The following is a 23034-nucleotide window of genomic DNA, read 5'->3' as shown; positions in this document are numbered from 1 at the left end:
GGGGGGAGGATTTGATATAAGAAATCAAGAAAAAAGACGTAGAATATAAAACATTCATATTGCTATTATTAATTTATTATTATTGATATTTCATATTACAATATAAAATAGTTGAATAGTTTATATTGCATTTCAATACAATCATGTTATTTTTTTGCTGACAATACGTAAACAGCGGCGGACCTCATTTAAATCTTGTCGAGATCTTTAATAAATCTATTCATAAAACGGGACTTTACGAATGAATAGCTGTTGCTTTCTTTTCAATTCAAAATGTTTCACTCACATTTTCTTGGTTTCTTTTGAATGAACAACGTGAGTTTGGTGAATTTCATCTTTCCGAGTGTCCACGCTGCGCACGCCTTTAATGTGCAATTAGCAGAACCTTTCTGACCCCGAGCGTGCAAAATAAAATCATAATAAGAGTAGTAAAACACTTGCACGAGGCCCGCGTAAGCAGACCTCCGCCAAGCGCACACACACTTGCACGCACGCACTCCCACACACGCGGGCGTGTTTTCTCTTTTATGCTTCAATAAAAGTAGTCAGCGATGTGATTGTGTGCACAAAAGTACAAATGTCATCATTTTGAACAAGAAACATACAAATGATACACGCCATTAAAGAGTTGTTAAGAATAATAATAAAAAAAGAAGCTTTAAAAAGAAAGAAAGAAACGTTTTTGCAGTTTAAACACAAGTTTGAATTGTTTAGGGTTATGGTGACTTTATTACGTTTTTATATTTCTGTGCATAAAACACGTTCGCACATCTTTCGGTTTATTGTAGACTAAAACGAAGTAAATAACACTTTTAGTATGTTTTTATTTGACGTTGATTTTTAGGGTGTGAAAATGTCCTTTTTTTTAAGGAAGGTTATTAACTGAGGCGTGTGTGTGCGTGTGCGTGTGTGGGGAGAGAGAAAGGGAGAAAAAGAGAAGAGGTAATGGTAGGAATGTTGGGTATTTCATTTTTTCAATCAAAATTATTGTAATAATTGAGTGCATGTTTTGGACAAAGCAACGGACGGACCTTATTATTTTAACTTGCATTTCTTAATCTGGAAAAATATAAAACACACAAAAATAAAAGGTTAGATGTCATAAAATGCTTTATTTTAAAATGGAGGACAAACATTCGGATATGTACAATTAAGTACAAATAAAGACAAAAACAAATGTTTTGTTGTCTCAAAATGGAGGTAGGACGCGAGTGTGTAATTGTGATGCCATAAAAAAAAAAAAGAACCAATCAAGTGGCGTAAATTTAATGTCTGCCTGTTAGTAAAACGAATGTGACCAAAAGTCATTTTAGTGAAAAACAAAACATTGTGTTGTAACTGACAAAAAGAAGATCATGTCTCACATTTAATGATCCATTCCAAATGAACATGAAAAGACGTTTTGCAGGAAAGCAATGACGTCAAACAACAACAACGACGACGAACCAATCAGGTGGTGGCCAGTCCAATTCCGCCTGGCAACAAAACCTGAGTAGTCTTCTCAACGTAACTGTTGTCGAGCACAAACACAACAAAAAACAAAAACTGAACATAATCACGAAAGAAATGGAAAAAAAAAACCTTGTGGAGGCAGGATGTGTGACGTCATCCAACCAATAGACTAATCAGGTGATGCCGAATCCAAGTTTGCTCGTCAACAAAATCCAACTTCTCAAGTGAAAACCTCATTAAATGGCCTTTAGTATTTTCAAATGCGTAATATTTCTTGTTATCATGATTAAAAAATAAACACACATTTCAGACGGATAAGAATCGACCATGTCTTCAAAACAAAACAAAAAAACAGACCAATCAAGCAGCATCTGTTCCAAGTCCGCCTTTCAACAGAATCGGGTGGTTTCAATTAGGTATGGTCTCAGTATCGGTGCCGATAGCAGCCTTGTTTGAAGATGTCGGTACTCCCAACGGTCTTCCATGTTGTGGCCGTTTTGCAATCAGGAATTACAAGGGAGAAATGACAGGAATAGAAATTTGCCTTCAAATTCATGCAAATTTAAGGGAAAATACTATACTGGGATGTATAGATCTGTCTGTGAAATTATCTGTCATTTTGGGGGGGAATTTTATTTACTCGTGGTATTGGTATCTAGTATCGGTATCGATGACTACTCAAGCGTGGAGTATTGGTGTCAGTATGAAAAAAGCGGCGCCAAACATCACCTGGTTTCAATTCCATGTCTGCCTAACAATGTCGCTTATTCGTCATATTGAGAAGTGAAGCCATCGGCGGCCATCTTGCATTGCCACTCGCAAAGCACACCTGACTTGAAAACGTTGATTTCTCTGCAAAGTTTTGACGCTATTTTCTGTCTCCGCGGTGAAAATGCCGCAGCGTGTGGCGCATGCTTGCCCAACAAGTGCGGGAGAAGCGCTACAAACGCGTATCATTGCTGAGGATGTCAATGTTCGCTCCAAGTGCATTTCTACTCAAAGGTGCGTCTGCATCATGCTGCCGTCAACAATGAAAGGCCATCAGAAAGAAAAATGGAATGAAATGTAAATCTAACCTCTGGAAGTCACAGAAGAGGATTAGGGCCAGTGAAGAGAGAGAGAAAAAAAGGTTTGGCAGGATTCTGACTTTAATCTCACAATTCTCACTTTAAAGTCAGAATTGACGTTAAAGTCCAAATCCTGCCAAACATTTTTCTCTCTCTCTCTCTCGCTTCACCGGACTTAATCCTCTTGCGTATTAAGCCCCGATTCACCATGCGGAGATAAACATACTCTGAATGGTCGACGCAAACTTGTAACAGTTGTCAGTAACAGTGGCAATGCAAGATGGCTGCCATCTGGCATCGTCATTAAATGGTGAAATAAATCAATTATCTTTAGCATTTAAAAACCTGCAATATTTCTTGTAATCATGATCCAAAACGAAAACGACAACATTCAGAGACAAGAAATCATGTACGATGTCATAAAAATAAAAATCGGACAATTCAGGCAACATCTGTCCCAAGTTGGCTTTTCAACAGAATTTGACGAGACTTTTGTAGTAACGAAAACATTTCTTGAAATATTGTTTGTATTATTTATGGTAATCATGATTAAGTCCAAATAAATAGAAAAATAAAAGGTTTTGAGGCAAGGCGGCCACCTATGACGTCATCCACAAAAATGGACCAATGGGGTGGCCGCTTTCAGTTCCAAGTCTGCCCGTCAACAGAATCCGACCAATCTTTTGACTTGCTGCAACGTGGGCGTGGCCAGCTCCCTGGCTTTGCGTCGCCCCTCGGCCAGCACCGCCTCCAGGTGGGGACGCTCCGCCCTGAGCCGAACCAGCCGCTGGCGAATGGGCGCCAGCCTCTGGACCACCGCCTCGGCGACCACTTTCTTGTACGCCGCCGTGTCCAAACCTCGGGCCCGCGACACGGCCTCGTCCACGTCGACGGCGGCGGCGGCGGCGTGGATGCTGACCAGGTTGGACACTCCGGGCCTCGTCTCCGGATCATACGTCACCTCCGAGGTAAAGTCGGTGACGGCGCGTCGGATTTTCAGAGCGATGTCGTCCGGCGTGTCCGTGAGGTAAACGGTCGCCATGGTCTGGGGGTCCGATTTGGACATTTTAGATGAGGGGTCGCGGAGGGATTTGACTTTTCGGCTGGAGCCTGCGGAGGCAATCGGATGGACAACGTGAGGGTCTGGGAGCGGTGCGCAAGATCCTGACAGGGGTGTGCAAGTGCAAATGGAAAAGGGTAACGTCATCGCTTGGAATCACCACAGTTCCGTCAAAACGGAGTGAAAAGGGAGAAATTGATCGGTGGGACACAAAGCAGGGGTGCGCTAACATCCGCGGGGGTGCAAAGGTTAAAATCTCTGTGAAAGATTTAGCTAACATGTCACTTTTGCATAATTCCTAAATTGGGTCATTTGTTTGAGGGTGTGCAAGCTCCATTCAGATGTTGAAGGGGGTGCACATGAGAAAATGTTGGCGCTAGGCTAACGAGCAAGAAGGTGCAAAACATTTCCAGGCCAAAAGTGACTGAAAAGTAAAGTAAAGTCAGAGGTGAGAGACAAAGTAGGGTCTGCACTCAGTCTGGTCAAGGGGGTGCGCAGTTGTAAACATTTGGCAAACACTGAAAAAATAGCAGTCACATTTTTAAGGGGGCGCTAACAGCCTAAAGCTGATTGAAAACTTGGAAAGTGATGAGTCAGACGCAAATTTGAGGGTGCGCTGGCTCTGTTGAAGGAGGTGCGTGACATGAAAATCTTGGGAAAAGGAGGTGTGCAGCAGAAAACCTCAAGAAGGAGGTCTGGTATATGAGGACATGTTAAGAGCCCAAAAGTGATAGAAGGGTTAGAAAGAAAAAATTGGGGGTGCACTCGCACTGTTCAATGGGGTGCACAGCACAAGACATTGAGAAAATGGTAGCAGAATGCCAGCCATGCATTCATGACACGTTTACACACCAAACTGAATGCAAATTTGGAAAGTGAAGGCCCAAACACAATTTTGGGGGTGCACTGGCTCTGCCGAAGGGGGTGCGGAGACAAATTTCTTGAGGATAGTCTATTAAGAAAGTGATACAGTAAACAACCACACATTGACAGCCCATACGGGACTTCAACGTTGGAAAGTGAGAGGTGGCACACAAATCAAGCGCTCTTGAACGGGGGTGCGAAGCTGGAAAAACCTGACCCAGGACGAACTTTTGCTAACCTAGCATGATGAAACCTATTGCAATTTTTTGAGGGGCCTTCAAAAAAGAGAAAAAAAAGAAGGATGGCGGCAGGCCACGGGAGATCAGACCGTCTCGTCGCCGCCCGCCAATCAATCAGAAGTCCCGCCCCCCTCAGCAGTCAATTATCACCCTATTGGTGGCAAAGAGGTTTCTTTCATCAAAACTGCTGACGCCATTTTGTACTTTTACGATGCTTGGGAATAAACAACCGCACTTTGAGAGTGTGTGTGTGTGTGTTGACCATGTGTGTGTTTAATTGCAAGGAACTTTTAGTGCAAGCGTTTAAAAATAGTCTCATCCGTGTCATTATGATCACAATTGCTAAACGGAGGTTTGATTAACTCAAGTGCAGACGGGTCCGGCTTACTGAGCAAGGCGCGCGGCTGAGGGAAGACGGCGGCGTCGAAGCGTTGGTTGAAGATGCGAGCCAGGTCCTGGGCCAGCTCCAGATGCTGGACCTGGTCCTCGCCCACGGGGACGTGCGTGGACCTGAGAGACGTTCGAGCGGACGAGAGCACGTCAGCAAGACAACATGCGCTCCAGCAAACAAAAACAACAACTCCGATTGCAGGATGAAATGAATGTTTAAAGACTTTTTTCATGGAGATTTTTTTCCAGCAGTGAAAAGGATACATTTGAAAACCTGGTGGATTTTTACGAGACTTTACACAGATGTGATCAGTTGGATCGGATCGGCAGATATTTTGCATTTCATGCAAAATCTTTGATTGGTTGTAATGTTATAATTTACCAATCGATCAATGACATCATTGATCATGTCTGCAAGATAACCTTACAGCAAACACAATCTCCTTCACTCCGGGGAATTCTATATTTTTAAATAATTATTAAAAAAATATATACAAATGTTATCAAATGTTTTCATTTAATGTTATTTTTGAGAAAAAATAAAAATTGGGCCACAGCCCGAACTGATAAAAAGTTTGTTAATTTTTTTTTTACGATAATCCTGATCTTTAACAAAAAAAAGAGACAACAAAACAACAACGTCAGTGTCAGGTGTAAACTCAATTTGTCCAAATATGGTCAATTTCTGTAGCTTTTTTGGGGGTGGGGGGGGGGTTCCTGAAAAGTAGCCAAATGATTCATGGCCATGCTAATATGTAAAAAAATAATAATAATAAGCTCAAGGCTGATGATTCTATTTTGGCACGCATCAGGATAAAGCTGAGTTTGCAATTGCACATAACGCCGCCTACAGGCCTGGAGTGAAAGTGCGAGTGGATTGTTGCAATGTGTCCATATTCTCACTTGTAGAGGAGAATATCGGCAGCCTGGAGGACGGGATACGTGTACAGGCCAACGCTGCCTTCGTTCTTCTGCTTGCTCTTCATCTGGACACACAAAAAAAAACAATACCTTCAGTGATTCAAGACATTTTCCGACTTGTCTTTTTTGTTTGACTTGTATTTTTTTTCTTCCTGTTTTTGGCCGCGGCGCTTCCTCAGGGCCCGATTGACGCCGCATGTGGCCGGGAAATGACGGCTATTAAGAGGACAAATCTGGCAGGTGGAGAAAGCAATAAAACAGACGACGACAACGACAGGGAAGCGAGACGGAAATGTGATACGCGGCGGGAGACGAAAAACAATGTGCAACTATTACAAAAAGCTTTGTCCACTTGAACAAATTAACACCTTGACTTTGTGTTGACAAAACTGAAGCTCTCCATTAGGGGTGGGTAATATGGCCTAAAAACGATATCACGATATTTCAAAGAAATTTGCGGTGACCATATTTTTGGCGATATTGGTAATAATTGGTGCTTTGGAATAATAGAACTTTTAATTGCAGCACAATATTTAAGCCACCTTTTTTTCCACAATTGAAATGTAAGTTGTCCAAGTTGTACACAAAACAAAATGAATAGATTGTGTGTGTGTGTGTGTGTGTGTGTGTGTGTGTGTGTGTGTACCTGTACATACAACATTGTGAGGACCAACATACGTCTTAAACCAACAGATTGAGGACATTTTGGCCGGTCCTCACAACTCAAGACCTCTTTTTGAGGGTGAAGACTTGGTTTTAGAGTTTAGGTTTGAATTGGGTTATGGTTGAGGTTAAGGTAAAGATTAGGAATGAGGGCCCTAGGCAATCATTTTGGATGGTTGGGGTTAGGGGGAGGGGCTAGGAAATGCATTATAACTATGGATGTCCTCACATTTATATAAGCGCAAGTATGTGTGTGTGTGTTTCCCATAGCTACCTTCCACTGCGGCAGGTGTCGGAGGCGCGGCATGCTGGTCAGGCATCCGAGGATCCAGGAAAGTTCAGCGTGCTCGGGCACCTGCGAAGGTTGGAAATGTCCGCAGGTCTTTAAACGCAGCAGCACCTTCAAGCTGAACTTTCGTAATAATCCATGATGTTTAGGAGCCACTAAACAAAACAAGACGGCAAGTGTGAAGGTGACTCCCTGTTGCCGCAGAGAGGCAGCGGAAGGTACTGCAGCCAATTTTAAAAAACAATACGATGACAGACGCAATAAGGACATTTGAAGAAGTATGCAGTGGCTCTATTGGTTTAACTGAGAGATGTGTGTGTGTGTGTGTGTGTGTGTGTGTGTGTGTGTGTGTGTGTGTGTGTGTGTGTGTGTGTGTGTGTGTGTGTGTGTGTGTGTGTGTGTGTGTGTGTGTGTGTGTGTGTGTGTGTGTGTGTGTGTGTGTGTGTTGCTGGGAAATATCCTCCCACTGGGGCAAATTAAAGTTTACGGTTGTCTGGCTGCGTTGACATCCTCTCTCGTCAACGTCAGCTAACTGGGACTTGGATCAGGAATGGACATTGGGGACCATCTCTCCCCTTTCACGCCGTGAAAAGAACCAAACGTAGGACGCGAGATACTTGGTTAGGTACGCAATCGGATGGACAACCGCACATAAAAGACGTCAAGTGGAAATCCACGCGGATTTGAACGCATGACCAGGGACCAGAAGCACTAAAAATGGAGTCTTCTGTTTACTTTTTTTGTTCTAGTCATTTTTTCTCTCATTCCTCATTTTCACTTGTCAAGAGTAGTCTTTTTCTTTTTCTTTTTTTAATCCAAGAAGGGACTTCCTAAATTCAGCAAGAAAACAGTGTGCCACTAAAAAAAGGAGACTGTGGACTATCATACTAAGCAAAAGCCTAGCGATGGAGAAAGTTCAGGTTAGCAAAAATGGAGAACAAAGACTTCCAGTCTCTGCGCGGTAAAGAGAATGTGGTCTGCTGCAACTAGCAAGAGACTGGGGAGTGTCATACGTAGCAAAAACGCAACAACAATAAGAACTCACATTAGCATCTATGGAGAACAAGGGTATCCTGTTTATTTCTGGTAAGGAGACTAAGGATCGCTAAAGCAAAGTAGAGTATAATACTGCAGTTGCAGCTAAGGTCCAGAAGTTTTCAAGAGCATGTTATCATTTCTAACCGTGTGTTTGCAAATGTTACAACGAGGTAGCAACTTTATCCGAGAGGAGACTAAGGGCAGCAAAAAAACAAGGACGCCCAGAGCCATAGGGTAAGCTAATATTAATGCACATGCTTATTTCTAGCCATGCATCCACAAATGGTACAATGACGAGGAACTTTCTTCCGAGAGTGGCAAAAGCTGCAGCCAAGCAGAGACTGTGGAGAATTCTACTGCAACATCCCTAACTAAAAATCATCAAAAGAGTAAATGTATTATTGTCATTTCCAGCCGTGTATCCTCAACCGGTTAAAGGGTGAGGCAATGTTATCCAAGAGGACACTAAGGGCAGCAAGAAAATGCAGTGCTGCACTAAGGTGATACAAACATTAACGTGCGTTAATGCTTGTCACTGCAGATCAACAAATGGTAAAATCATGAGGATTGTTTATCCGAGAGGAGATTAAGGGTTGAAAAAGCTGCAGCCAAGTGGAGACGGTGGAGAATCGTACTGCAGCATGAAGAGCGAAGACGGACAGCTATCCAAAGATCCTGTTGGCCATGTTCAGAATTTTATCCGAGAGGAGACTAGGGGCGGTGAGAAAGCGGCGCAAACTAATACGGCAACGTCCGTTTTAACAAGCGCTGGCATATAAAAAGAGTTTGTGGTGACAAATTGCACCCTGGGATTTGCCGCTTTGTCGTCGCCGTAACGCTGACATCTGCAATTTGCTCCAGTGATGAAAACGCGCAAAATGGCTCCTTGTTTTTTTTCCCCTCCTTTCCACCGACATTCTTTCATGTGGCTGAAACGGCCACTTCTCTGCGGTTTCTGTTTGTGTGTCTTTCCATCCTGCCCTGTCAAACAGCCTGCCTGGGTGTGTGCGTGCGTGCGTGCGTGCGTGCGTGCGTGCGCGCACGAGTGAGATAAAAATCAAGCGAGCGCCTTGAAGCACGCGAGGGTGTCGGCAGGTAAACACGCCGGCGGTAAAATCAACTACAAGAAAGAAAAGAAGCCATTGACAGATTGGGGTTTCAAGTAAGGGTTCGATAAGGTGTTCAAGGAGGGTTGGCAAGTGTGAGGGATTCCAAGCTTGTGCTCGCTTTTTAAATGAGAGTTTAAAACCTACGGCTGTGTGAATTGTGTTAGGCTTTTGAGTGAAGGTTTACTTGTCGAGATTCGGGTTTTGAAACAAGCACTATGGTTACAGACTAGGGGATGGAACGGCCGACCTTCTGGTTACTGAACGACCGTCTCGACAGCCGCCAAATTAGGGTTTCGATCCTAGGGCTGGGTTAAAAAAAAAATAAAAAAATCTATATATTGATATCAAATCGATATTCATTTTCATAGCCCAATATCGATTCATAAAACCATGAATCGATACTTTTAAATGCAAATGTGCCCTTCTATTATTCAGAGTACCCCGAGAGGAGCCCAGTGTTTTTTTGCCACTTTATTGACATAATGCTGTGGTTGTAATCCACCATGCAGATTTTGTGCTTTTGAGCGTCACCTGCGACTGCTGGAAGAGGACAACCTTGCGCGGGTCGATTCCGCACGCCAGCAGGCTGGCCACCATGTCCAGTGTGTTGGTTCTGAGAGCGCGCGGGTCCTGCGGCTGCGTTATGGCGTGCAGGTCCACCACGCTGTACAGCACCGACGGATAGCGGTCTTGCAGGGACGTCCAGTTTTCCAGGGCGCCCAGGAAGTTGCCCAGGTGGGGCACGCCCGTGGGCTGGATCCCGGAGAACACCCGCCAGGTTGCTGCCGACTCCTGCCCAAGAAAAGAAGATAACTTTGAGCATTAGCCAGTTGGCTAGAAAATGCTAATGCTATGCAACTCATGGACACTATGAACATGGTTCGGCCCCTTATCCTAGTTTGACACCCCAATGCAGGTACAGGACTCCGAAACCTGGTTTGAAACCTGACCCCAAGTTGTAAACCTTAACTTGAACCTAAATCCAGGCTTCAAACCCTAAATGCCAGTTTGAACCCACTGACGCCTTCTTCTTGGTGTTTAGGGCCCATGTGGATTGAGAACGGCGCCCTCTGTGGAAGGGAGTAGACATCGCAGCATTGCCGGAATTTTCTCGCAAGCCCAAAGGGGGAACAAAGTACGCCCTTTTGTCACATTGTGGATGTGGAACGGCACACTCGACCATTCCGGAGGTTTGTCGCTCCCTCTCCAGCTCCAGCGTTCGCTCCGGTGGCCAACAAAGAAGAAAAAAAGTTTATTTTGGCCCGCAAGGTGCTGCATTCTTTGCAGGGAGCGCGTTTGGGAGAGAACACGAGCGCTTGCGTCCGTGGTGTCAATTTGACACTTTGCTCTCGCAAGTTCACTCTCGCACACTCGTTGCCACTTTCGCACATTTTCACTTTTTCCACTTGTGAGCATGTTTATAGTCGCCGCATAACAGGAAGGATTTCAAATAAAAGGTTCAAGCTTGGGTGCCGGTTTCAAAAAAGATTTTGGGTTTCAAAATAGGGTTTGAAGCCACCCTGAAGAGTTTGAAATTAAGGTTTCACCGACGACTAGGTGACGTTTTCAACGAGGCTTAGGGTTTCAAGCTTTGGTTCAGGTTTTACAGAGGGATGGGTGCGTACTGATACGTTCTACTTTTAAGGTATCGGGTACAGGTGGAGGTTGCTGATACCAGCCACCAATACTCAAGACAATAATAATAATATAAAAAAAGATCGGACCTCAAGTAAGTCCTCCTTGGGAGTAGTTGGTGCTATAACGCAGTAGTTTGACACATCAGTAAATCATCATCTGAATTAGTCAGAAAGTTATTTTCACAATCTTTGTGTTTAATTAAATGTTATGGATCAAAAGTACGAGACGTATCGGTCTTGAATATCACTCGTTTTAAACAAAGGTTGGGTTGTTTCAAAATAGAGTTTCCATCTCGACATCGATCAAAATCGAGCCAGATTTAGGGTTGGAAATGAGATTTTCAAGCCTTGGTTATGGTTTTAAACTCAGGTTAGGGTTTCAAGCCAGGGTCATGATTTTCAAACTCGTGCTATTGTTTGAATTTGGGATTTCAAACAAAAGTAAGGGTTACAAGATTGGATTAGGATTTATCAAAGGTGCTGAAGTCTAGACTGGGTTTGGGTTTCTTGTCTGTGGCTTAAGTCAGGTTTTAAGTTCCAAGGTTGGGCTTTAAATGTGAATTTCAAGCCCGTTTGGACTCTGCAAACTTATCAAGCAATTCAAATGCTCCAGAGCTTTCTTTTCATCGGATATCCTTCTTGCGGCACATCGAGGAAACCGGCATCACATTCAATCAATCTCCGCGGACCGGTCCCGAGATCAGCCGGCAGCCGAACCCCTGCACGTCGCAGCCCTGCAGCCGCGGAACAAGCGCCGATCGCAGGTCTCCGAAAAGCCCTCGGCACGTCGGAACACGAGCGAGGCCGGAAGGAACTGAGCGCTTATGTCATTAGCCACCGCGTAATTGCGCCGAGCCTCTTCGGGGGTGTCAGGGTCGATTTGGGGCGCAGACGGGACCCCGAGCCTGGCTCTTGTGTGTTCTCACCTCCAGCCGACATGGTACCCCCTCAGCCCCCCTCGAGGGAAGCCATTAGCCACGCAGACATGCTAATGGCGTCATTTGAGCCAATCAAGTGTCAAGCAGAGTCAACAGCGGCCACGAAGCAGCCGTCACCTGGCCCGACGCCTCTGAGGAAGGAAGGCCGGGGTCTGGAGACCAGTTTGCGGGGAGCGAGCGGGGGGGGAGGAAGAGGTAAATCAGCCCCCGCCCGACGACAGGCCGGACAGCCAATGGTGTACGGCAATTAATTTTATGACGGATGCCGCAACATAAGCGCAACAGTCGTAAAAGGTGATACGCTTTTAAATCACGGCAGCGAGCGTCTGAATGGAGCGGACATGATTTGTCCCGCAATATTTCATACGGCTCATAAAATTATCGGAGAATAAAACGCGGCATGTACTTGGTAACTTGAGTTGACGTTTAAAAATGGACTCGATGAGACAAGCATGTCAGTTTTCACCACGGTCAGGATAAACTAAACCATTTATTGTCACCTGACCATCTTGAGACAGATGAGCCCGTTTGTGATCAATCAATTCTTACTACGGCTAAATTGGCTCATCTGTACAGTTCGCTCCGCAATTTTGGAATCCGCAAGCCAGTTTTAGTATGAATTAGCATAAAAATGTAACAGCGTCATATTTTAAAGGCTTCGAGGGTTCATCACTTGTTGCAGCTTGACTTTGTTTTAGTGGTTGAGAATTAGCGGAAGCTCCCAAATTGCCAAAGTGGAATTCAACTAAAAGGACTTTTGCTATGACAACGTCTTCCTCCGGGCCTCGTGCAAGCCCTCGCCTGGAGTTCAAATGTTTCTGCGCCTCTCGCATGTATTGTATTTATTAGGCATTCTTGCGCAAGGATGTCATTTTGTTGCGGCTGATTAATCCAACGTTTTCTCGCCGGCGCCGCAGCGTGCGGTCGCTCGCTCCGCGGCGAACAAGAAGAGAGAGAGACGTTGGAAAAGGGCTGTCCTCTGCAAGTGGAGTGGAAAGAAAGCCGCCGCTCGCTCCAGCGTTAGCGTACGAGTCGCTCGTTGTCCTCACATGACGTGACGGCTATTTTTCCGTCTGCCTTTTTTTTTGTGGGGGGGGGGGGGGGGGCTGATCTGTCCAAGTTTAAAATGGACACATTTCCTCCACACCATGTTTGCGCTTGACCTCCGCCCCCCGCGGACGTTACCGCACACGAGCACCGTCAGACAAATGAACAGCTATTCCGGGAAAAAGTGTGAAAACACGGCGCTAACGTGTACGTAACCTTCCGAAAGCCATCGCCCTGCGTGCCCCCCCCCACCCGTCAGACTTTGACTTTGCACACACAAAGCATGTAATGTCTTCAGCATATGGCGGCCGCGAAAGAGGAAAGCTTTCGTCACCTTAGCGACGATGTAGCGCGACGGCTGTTGGTGCTAAAATATGAGGAGCGAGGGGGTCTGTTATGCGTCGTCGACAGGCTTCCATGTGCTGACGTTTGTTTTTTCTTCAATTTTTTACATTTCATTTGCCAAAGAGGGAGAACATTTTGTCAGCCGCACTTGGCCGTGGAGACGCCTCAGAATGATCGTCGAACTTTGACGCCATGCTGCGACCATATTAGGGTGCGTAAATAAAAACACTTCACCACTTTAGCACCCAACTTTCGAAGTTTCACTTTACAACTACGCGGCCTACAATTCACCCAAAATGTCTGACAGTGTGCAACTTTAGCCATTTTGTGCGTCCTCTTATGACAGACATGTCCACCTAATTTCGTGTCAATTGGTGAAACTGGTCTGGGAGATGATTTTTTATTTTTTTACCAACTTTGTAAGGCCTAAAATTCACCTAAAATGGCTGCTTCAAGCCAACATGTCCGATTCCCTGTTCAATTTTGGTCATGAGACTTTTTTCTTGCGTCCTGTTATGACAGACATGTCCAGCCGATTTGGTGTCCATTTTTTGTGAGCATTTAGTCACAGACAAAACATGCCCCCTAGTGGCTGTGGGCAGTATAGTGTCAGAGATCTTCAATTGTAATGAAATTGGCCATGCGCTTTTGGCCATCAATGGATGTCATTTTCTTTTGCAGACAACATCCAATATTTTGCTGCTGATAAGCAACAAGCAACACATTTAGTTTTTGTCCTGTAATATTGCGCTTCTGATAAGTGCTTGGTTCTGAGCAATAGATTTGGATTTTGGATTGCAATGCTTGACTTTTTAGTCCCCAACAAGCTACACATTTAGTTGTCGTTTCATTTTCAATTGGGGATGAAGTTTCTGGCCATGCCATGACATCAATGGATGTCATGGCATGGCCATGATCTTGAAAAATGTCCAATATTTAAGTAAAGGAAGCATCATGCTGGGGCTGCTTGATTATGAAGAAAATATTCATCAGGATTAATTTGGTAATAATTGAAATCACAATTAGGATGATCATTTGTTTGTTGACGCAAAAGAAGAAAATGTTGGAAATTAAAGCAATATTAAGACAAATACATTTTCGTTGAAACACTAGAATTTTGCAAGTTTCTTTTGGACCCAACAAGATTGATTAAATTAGTTATTTAAAAAAATAAAATAAAATTGCAACTCTATACATTTAAACAACTCAAAAGAAGTATTAATAATCTTTTAGTGCGGTTTACAATTATGGTAATTTTGTAATAATTGAAAATGCACTTGAATTTCGATTCATGGCCCTTCGTCATGCAGCAAGTGAGGAGTGGCTATTGTCATCAAGTATTTTCCAGCAGAGCCGTCAACGTTAATTAATCACAGCCCAACAGAGCATATCTGTTCCGTGATGTGCTCTGGGCGTCCTTTCAGGGCTCATAGGTTCGATGGCAGCCAAGGCATTTCACACCGACGACCCGCGCCAATTTCAACAAGTCTGCGGGATGGCCGCCGCTCGGCCCCCCCGCTGTGAACGACCATCAAGTCTTTGTAGGGGGACTCCGGCGTCAGATCTTTGCCAACGCCGCATCCCGACAGGAGTGCAGTTGGAAGGACGGAAGGATTTCCCCCCCCCCGCCAACTCCCCCTTCACCCGACTCTCCCGCTGAGCATCCCGACACAGAGGGTCCAGTGTTCCCCTTCCGTGCCGGAAACCACCGCCCCTTCCCTTCCCCCGCCGTTAACACCGGCACGGCGATGTTAATCCACCTTGACGTGCCTCCCCTCCCTATCCGACTTGGCCATCTCTGTCCCGAGACCTGTTAACCGAAATCTACGGCATTGTGTGTTTTTTTGTCCGAGGTGAGAACACACCGCAGCTTGGGATCGAGTACGTAGCAAGAAAATGTCACGCGAAAAGAAAACCGGAATGTTCATCCACAAACCTGCGAACTCCAAAATTTCCCTTTTGATGGTTCTTCAAACCGTTTGGGTGGATTTGCACCTGCAGAAGTAAAGTTTTCATCCGTGGAATCTTAGCGTTGGCCATGTGGTTGGAAAGAAGCCAACCATAAGAACCTCAAGCACCCGAACAGCAAGTGGGACAGAAGAATGCAGCTAATGAGGTCAAGTGAACAAACGCAGACATCGCAAATGCGACTACAAGTGGACGATGTCATTTATTTGTTGATATTTCATCGGCTTCACAGCAACAGGTCACAACTTCACCTGGCCTGAACCCAAACTGCGCCGACTGTCAGATTCTCCCTAACCCCTCAGCCGTAAACCCATACACATGTGAAAGGAAGAGAGGACCTTTCTTAACCTTAATCCTAACCCTAAACCCTTTGTCCAAACTTTCACCCTAGGATTTTTACTAAACTAGTAACTCAAAGCCTTTAATCCCAACAGGTGTGCAGATGAAAGGTTTTCCCTACGCCTAAAATGCTAACCATAGAAAAGAAAACCTTTACACTAAAATGAAAGGTTACCGGGTCTTTAATCCAGTAACCCCCTAACCCCAGATTTAACCCTCAACCAGATAGGACTAAATAACCTGATGACCGTGACCAGAGGGAAACATAAGCTAACCTCAAACCTCAACTTGAACGTGAACCTAAATCTTGTCCAATCATGTTAAGGTTCAGATCTGAACCCAGACTTTGGTATTCAAAACTACCAAAGTCTGTGCCCGTGCCTCCTCTGCCCTTTAGTAGGCCCCGATTTCTCAAATGTAACCTCAACTCATAAGGCAAATCCTAACCCAGATGTAAGGATCTTCCGAACCAGAAAAGCCCAACACTAACCCTCAACATGTACCCTCGTCCCGACTCCTAAACTCTGGAACATTGCAGTCACACATTTTCCTGAAGTGCCTTAAATGCCAGGAGGTTAGAAAGAAAATGCCGCAAAAAACAAACATCCAGCAAGTGAAAACTGTTTTTTTTAAAGCCCGTTCCAGATTTCGCCGTGCGTTTTTCTGTTTTTCCTCCACTGAGGGTGCCGGAGGGAGGCAGGGAGTTGAGGGGGTGGGGGTTGCCCCCCCCAAAAAAGAGCATTTGATTAAATCTGCGGTGGGAAGGCGGGACAGGTGAGATTGATGAGGTTCCTCCCAGCTTCACACTGTGCGGAGAGCGCGGGAACAGAAATGCCGCAGTGTGGCAGGCCAGGCAGGGCTGGCGGGCCGCACTCGCGCCGTGGGGTCCCCGGCCTGATTAATGGGGGCTGGAGGCCCTTCAAAAAAACGCTCCAAAAATAACTTTGACGGGCCGCGGCTTCTGAAGGGTCCAGACTTCAAGACAGCCTGGAGGGAGGCCAGGGGAAGAAGGGGGGGGGGGGGGTCAGGAAACCGTAATCTGCCTCATTAGGAACTCAACCTTTAACGAGCGTTTCCAGTTTGCGCAAAGTGACAAAAATTGACGAGGGCAAGCCTATCAACTATATGATCTTGCGAGCGGTCGCTGTGGTTACGCGCGAGTGACAGATGCAATTAGCAGGAGAAGTTAGCGGGACACTCGGGCCCATAAACGACATGATTTAGCAACGTTTGCGGACGTCTTTCAACAGCGAGTTAGCAAGTCCCAAGGGGACACCGGCAACGGAAAAATCGACTTTGCTCTTACTTGCGACAACATTTTCCAAGTCGAGGGCAGCAAGAAGAAGACGGGAACATTTTCAGCTTAAAAAAATTAAACACAAAATGCAACAAGGATGTGATTTGTCACATGACCAATTTAAGCAAAAGAAATATTGCAATACCGTGTATGACCGAAACTGACAAAACGTGAATGGAGACTTAAGGATTTGGTTTGCTGCCTCAACAGGTTGCGTACAAATCAAAACGGAAAACGTCACATGAGGAGTTAAAAAAAGAAAACCACAAGAAGGTTGACCCCACATATTTGGGTTCAGGAATTGGGAATTCATATATTCAACGCAACTCAACGCAAACATTTTTTTTACCCCTAGTTTGGATATTTTTTTCATAGCAAATATTAGTAGCATCAATAATTTGTGGATTTTTGCTATGGGGCAACAGACCGGGCCCAAACCCGAGTTGTCAAAATCCATAAAGAAATGATGATTGGCATCAAAAAAACAAATTCTGACAAAAATGTGAATAAACTGTTTTATTGTCAAATAAATGCAAATAAAGGCTAACAGAGAAAAAAAAAGTCAGTTGTATTAAAATATGGCAAATTAATTACCCGTAATTGAATTAATTTGTACAACAAGGGTATTATTTGAATAAACAATTTGGTGTGCATGCATAAGTGCTGAATGAAAAGAAGTTTTAAAACTCAAATGTGGTCTTTGAGGAGAAAAGCAAAGTCGAACATTTTTGGGGCTGTTTTGACAACACGAAGTGAGCGAAGGTCATGCAAAGTGTGACCCGAAGCGTCATCTGTCCCCCGGAGTTGGCTTGTTGCAAGCAAACGGTGCTGCTGAGAATGACCACGGGGACGACTTTGCAAGCCGAGCCAGCGCAGCGGGACGCCATCTTACGCTATCATCGCATGGCAACTTTTTCACTCCTGTCACCGCGCGCTTGCCTTCAGGGAGGTAACGAGACGGAGAGGGGGGGCAAATAGAGACAAATTTCAAGTCACAACAACACACGCGGCGTGGAAAAGGGGGCCGAGGGTTGGTGGCGCGCTTAAGGCAAAACATCTCGGCGGGTCGCTTCCCTGAAAAATATCATCATCATAAATCTGACTCGTGTGGCTTTTTTTCTGTTCTTGGGTAAGAAAAAAAACCTTCATAAAAATGGGGAGCAAGAAAAAAAACGTGGGAATGTTTCATTTCCTCCAGCTTGGGAGGTTGACGCTGGATGCAAGCAAGGTCTTGGCACAAGCTCTTTTCAACGTCAAGCTGTCTTGCTATGATTTGTATTATGTCAATATGTTGGCCGAACCGTGTACCACCTGGAGGAATTGGCGCTCCTGCCTGACATTTCAAAACAGCCAGTTAATGAACAATCACCCCCCCCAACCCCACACGCAACTCTCCCCGGGTGGGGCCGAGGGGGCTTTAATGGTTTTAGCCGACACTCGAGTAAGTGAATTTTGGGGCTGCGGGGGGGGGGGGGGGGGGGGGGGGGGGGGGAGGAGAACCCAGAGGCCGGTCACAAGTCACTTCCTGTTTCCTGCGGCCACGACGCTCGCAACATATTAATTAGTGCAAATGGACGCAGAATCCATCGGATCTTTACACTTGAACAGCAACAAGAAAATGCTTCTCGAGTGGCGCGTTTGACACATTTGAGCTGTCGCTCGCACCTCGCGTGCGTTCACCCTTGCAGACTTTTCTGCTTTTATTGTGACAGGTGGACAGCACCACAGAAAATTACAATCGCCCCACGGGTCACAAAATTCGGAATTCCAATTCCAAACAATTCTCCGCCATTATTTACGCCATAAACACACCTCTACACTTATGTTTGCCTTTCATTATTTCCACCTTGAAAATACGTCCGCATTTTCTCCTCAAAAAAACAACGGCGCCTTCATTTTCGACTTAGACTTCAAACATCTCTCCATCTAAACTTCAGTCCTAATCCAAACTTTCAAAATACCTCCCCACCTTAAATTCCACATTCAAATCAGACCATCAAAAACACAACTCCATCTTCAATTCCAACTTTAACTTTTCAGTTGCATCTTCATTTCCACCTTAAACAAAGCCCTCCTCCTCTTAATGCCACCTTAAACGTAATTCTTGATAATCGATTCATCGGTCAAAAGTTGATGAATCGGATAAAACATTTGAATGTTTGATTAAAAAGAGGACATTATTTCAAATTGACAGTGGAGAAATACACAACTGTAGTTACTGGTTTTGTCCGTAACGTCAGAAAATCAGGGGGAAATAGTTGATCATTGTTTTACAAAGTAAAAGCACATTTTTTATTTTGATCAGCCCACATTTTTGAAGGATTATATAAATGAGAGAATATTTACTGTTGAGAAGTTGAAATTTGGATATTTGAAAAATATTACATTACAAAAGGTATCTAAAGTAAAAAATGTATCAGTTATTTGTCAATGAATTGCTGCAGCTCCACTCTCCACCTTAAAAACACATCTCCTCCTTTGGCGTTGCCTTAAACACACCTCACACCTCTGCTGTCTAATTTATTACTTTAAAAAAACCTTCCCACATTGACTTCCACCTTAAAAAAACAAACACCTTTGCATCTTTGATTGCACCCTAAAAACAACTTTCCGCGTTCACCTGCCCATGCTTATTATATGCATCTGGGTAAATACTTTGTTTTCCTGTTCATCAGGTAAATTGACTTTTGCGTTTATGTGACATTTGAGAATGTTAAGATTTGACATAAAACGTTGCCTGAGTGTATACACTTCATAAAATCTTTTCCTCTGGCGCGCGTCCACCATTTGCTACGGGAAAACATTTGCAGTTGAGGCCGAGGAAGGAAGAATTCTGTTGAGCTTGCAGCAATAAGACGGCAGATGAAGTGTTGCTTTTCATTTCTTGCAACGCTCCCCAAATGTGCAACGCGCCTCGCACAAAAGGGGCGCCGAGGTGTGATGTGCGTCAAACCTGGACGCCCTTCGCTTCACGTTCACGCCCTGGAAAAAAACACAATTCTATTTTGATGGATTTATTTTCTAACCTGACTGCAAGATGAAGTGTTGCCTCTCCGTCACATCTTCGACACTCTCACACGTGTGGGCAACATTTTAACATCAACACTGCTTCAATTCTCTTTACACTTGTATGACAGCAAGACAATTTAAGACGGAAAGAAATGTGGAGAGGTGCTAATAAAGGTCATTATTTATTTATTTTACAGTGGAAATAAAGGTGGAGAAGTGTTTTGACGGTGGGAATTAGGATGGGGAGGTCGGGTTTAAGGCTTGCATTTTCAAGACAAAGTAATGAGTACGATTACATATACAAATACTAGTATTTGGTTTGTGTTTGTTAAGTGTAAACTTCAACTGCGAGTGTCAATAAAAAAAATTCTTCATGGATATGAAAGTGGAGTTGCATTTTAAAGGAATTCTTGACTCATTTAGCCATTTTAAGCAATAAAAAGTTCATATTTTTTTCCACAATTAATCTGCTAACTTCATTATTTTTCCCAGAATGCATTTCCCTCATGAATACATTATATCATATAATAAAATCCTGGCCTGCAATTAATACATTTAAAACGTTTAAAGACAGCGAGTATTTAAAAAAAAATATATATATATATATATATATATTATTATTGTTGTGCTAACAGAGATATTTGTAACCTAGAATTATTGTACACTCTTTAAATAACTTATTCGAGCTGAGAAACATCTTCTGTGGTTAAACTGTAGACTATAAACTGGAATCAGGACGCTCATCTGCTAGTACGAATAAGTCAAATATTACTAGTAGAATTAAATTAGTGAAGTTAGTAAATTCATTCTGTAGTCAAGTGTTTATACATGAAAATACGTTCTGGTGCAATGCTCATTTAAAAGGACAGAATTACCACTGAATGTCACATTTGGACCAAATACAAGACAGATAAAAAAAATATGAACATTTCGCGTTTCCTGAAGATTTCTACTACTCGTGAGTGAGGGCAAACAGGAGAGTGAGCTTCCGAGTCGGCGTACAGGCAGACAAAAGAGCATGAAAAGACACTTGTCCACACACAAGATGGACAACATCTCGGTTACCTTGTCTTCCGATGTGCCGCCATCGCAGAGAAACTTTCGGTGGACTCGCTGAAATCTCCTGGTGAACCGAACGAGGAGATGTCGCGCTAGCTTAGCCCGCACCGGCAGCGCCATGTTGACAATGGGCAAAGGAGGGGGAGGATGGTGACGTCACGTCGTAACGACTACGGCAGCCTCGCGAGGACAAAATGATTTGAGCGAAAGGACGCAGGACATTTTCCATTCAAAGAATATTACTAATTAAGTCATTTTAATCAAGTCCTTGTGGTGAATGATAAAAAAAAAAGCAACCATATTTATGTGGTCATCGAGGTGTGTTAAATGCATAAATGAAAGTGGAGAGGTGAGCTGAAGGTGAAAAGATAGTTGGAAAGGTGTTAGATAAAATACAGGTGGGGAAGTGTGTTAAAGATGAAAGGGATGATAAAAGGGTTTCTTAAAGGAAAAGCAAGGACACTGTGGGGAAAATAAAGGTGCTGAGGCAATTTAACAAATAAAATAAAGGTGAAGAAGAGGCAAAATAAACAAGAAACAATGTAGAGAGGTGCGTTTAAGGCGGAATCGAAAGTGCGGCGGTGTGTTGAAGGTGCAAATAAAAATCAAGAGACGTGTTCCAGGTGGGAATAAATGTGGATATGTGTTTTTAAGATGAAACTTAAGGTGGAAATAAAGGTGAAGAGGTGTGTTCAAGGTTGAACTTAAGTCAAACATGCAGTAAAAGGTATTTGAGGTGGATATCAAATGTGTTAAAAGTCTCAATTACAGTGACAAAAAGTGTTTGCGGGGAAAATAAAAGTGGAGGAAGGTTGTTTTGTTTCAGGCGATGAACGTTACGGCGGAACTATGCATGTTGAGGTGTGCCTCGGCTTGGCGGCCATGCTCATTGTTGTGTCTGGGCCCCGACTGCTTCCCCTTCACTTTCCCATGGCCGCTGAGCTCTTTTCCATGCGCGGCCGTCATGTATTATTAGGACACACATCGCCTATATTAGCGATTAGTCGGCACACGGGGGTCGGGTTACGCCACGGTGCGCTCGGCCGCTACCTGCATGAGCGCTTTCATGTCGGCAACATCTGCCGCATCTGGTTGCGTTTGCCGCGCAAAAAGGCCAGCGCGTCATTCCATATTCATTAGCGTTTCCCCAGGCAACGCAAGCAACGCCGCGGCTGATGCCGCCGCCGCCGCCGCCGCCGCCGCCGCCTTCTCTCACGCTGCTCCGTGCGTGTGCATACCTGTGTGTCGCTTCAGCTCCTGTTTCCTGCATGGCCACGCGCACGCACGCACGCACGCACACACAAGATGGTGGAGCCAGTTGAAAAATTCCTCGACTTGACTCAAGGCAAAGTTCTTTGCACTGAGGGGGGAAAAATGTTGAATAATAATCAAACAGAAAGAGCTCCGGTTACACGTAACGCAGTCACGGGATTGTTCAAATGGGACTGGAATGCTAATCAATTAGCATTAGCATGAGATGAAAATAAATGTGACTACATACATGGAAGTCATTTGCATTCATTGTTTATTGTTCAAAGGAACTTGAGTGATTTGTAAGCGTAATTGATCACATGCAAATGATGATAATTATGCAATTTTACGGCCTATAAATTAAGATCTGCGATCCATCCGTCTATCCCAAGTTTATTGTTTATATGGCTTTGTAATTGTGTGCGGATAGAATGTACAACAAATGCAGACGTAAAGTAATCAAATGAATTTAAATACTTATTTTGTAAACAACTTTTAGGAGCATGATCGGAAAATGTGACTTATGCTGTATGTACGTATGACGCGGCGCACTGCAGTTGGCGTCAAGGAAGTTTGGTCATAAAACATTCAAGGTGTCCTGAAGAAGAAACAAAGTTTGACCCGAGGAGGGTGACGAGCGATGAGCAACGAGTGAACGCGTCAAAACACTTTCAGCAATAACACACCATCACAACATCTCATTTGTCTTCCTCCTCCTCCTCCTCCTCACCATTGGACACTTCATTAGGTACACCCGCACCAACAAATACAAAAACACGTTCTGCCTTTCATTTTGCAAGAGGAAGGAGACGAAGTGTCGTGAGCGTTAGAAATGGAGAAGTGCGGTTAAAAGTAGCTTTGAGGGTGGAAATAAAGGTGAAGATGCGTTTGATTGCAAAGGTGGACATGAAGGCGGAGTTAAGGTGCGAATAAAAGTGCTGCGTTTTTTTAAAGATGGAAATAAAGGTTTGTTTTAAGGTGGAGAAAAATGAAGGTGATGAGATTGAGAGTTGCTTTTAAGGACCAAAAGAAGTGTGTTGAAGGTACGAACA

General features: G+C 44.2%; 1 protein-coding gene across 1 annotated transcript; it reads right to left on the bottom strand.

The window, feature by feature from the left end:
* Nucleotides 1–1250: 1250 nt before the first annotated feature.
* wars2 (tryptophanyl tRNA synthetase 2, mitochondrial) lies at nt 1251–20866 on the bottom strand. The gene is made up of 6 exons (XM_086090372.1): nt 20738–20866; nt 9624–9884; nt 6931–7011; nt 5976–6058; nt 5071–5192; nt 1251–3629 (listed from the first exon to the last, which is right to left on the bottom strand). Exons 1-6 carry the CDS (start codon nt 20849–20851, stop codon nt 3181–3183), a joined length of 1110 nt encoding a protein of 369 aa, XP_085946498.1. The 5' UTR covers nt 20852–20866; the 3' UTR covers nt 1251–3180.
* Between the last annotated feature and the right edge of the window lie 2168 nt (nt 20867–23034).

Source organism: Leptonotus elevatus, chromosome 12, assembly GCF_054856555.1.
Source record: "Leptonotus elevatus isolate MCC_2025b chromosome 12, RoL_Lele_1.0, whole genome shotgun sequence".
Classification (NCBI taxonomy): domain Eukaryota; kingdom Metazoa; phylum Chordata; class Actinopteri; order Syngnathiformes; family Syngnathidae; genus Leptonotus; species Leptonotus elevatus.
This window is presented reverse-complemented; position numbering and strand designations above follow the sequence as displayed.

What these genes read in the sequence shown, in the direction of transcription:
- wars2 (XM_086090372.1), bottom strand. Translation starts at nt 20,851, where the DNA reads ATGGCGCTGCCGGTGCGGGCTAAGCTAGCGCGACATCTCCTCGTTCGG. An exon ending in GCCGATATTCTCCTCTACAA is followed by an intron (nt 5,193 to 5,975) that starts GTGAGAATATGG and finishes AACGTCTCTCAG; the next exon opens with GTCCACGCACGTCCCCGTGG. An exon ending in TCAGCCGCGCGCCTTGCTCA is followed by an intron (nt 3,630 to 5,070) that starts GTAAGCCGGACC and finishes TTGCCTCCGCAG; the next exon opens with GCTCCAGCCGAAAAGTCAAA.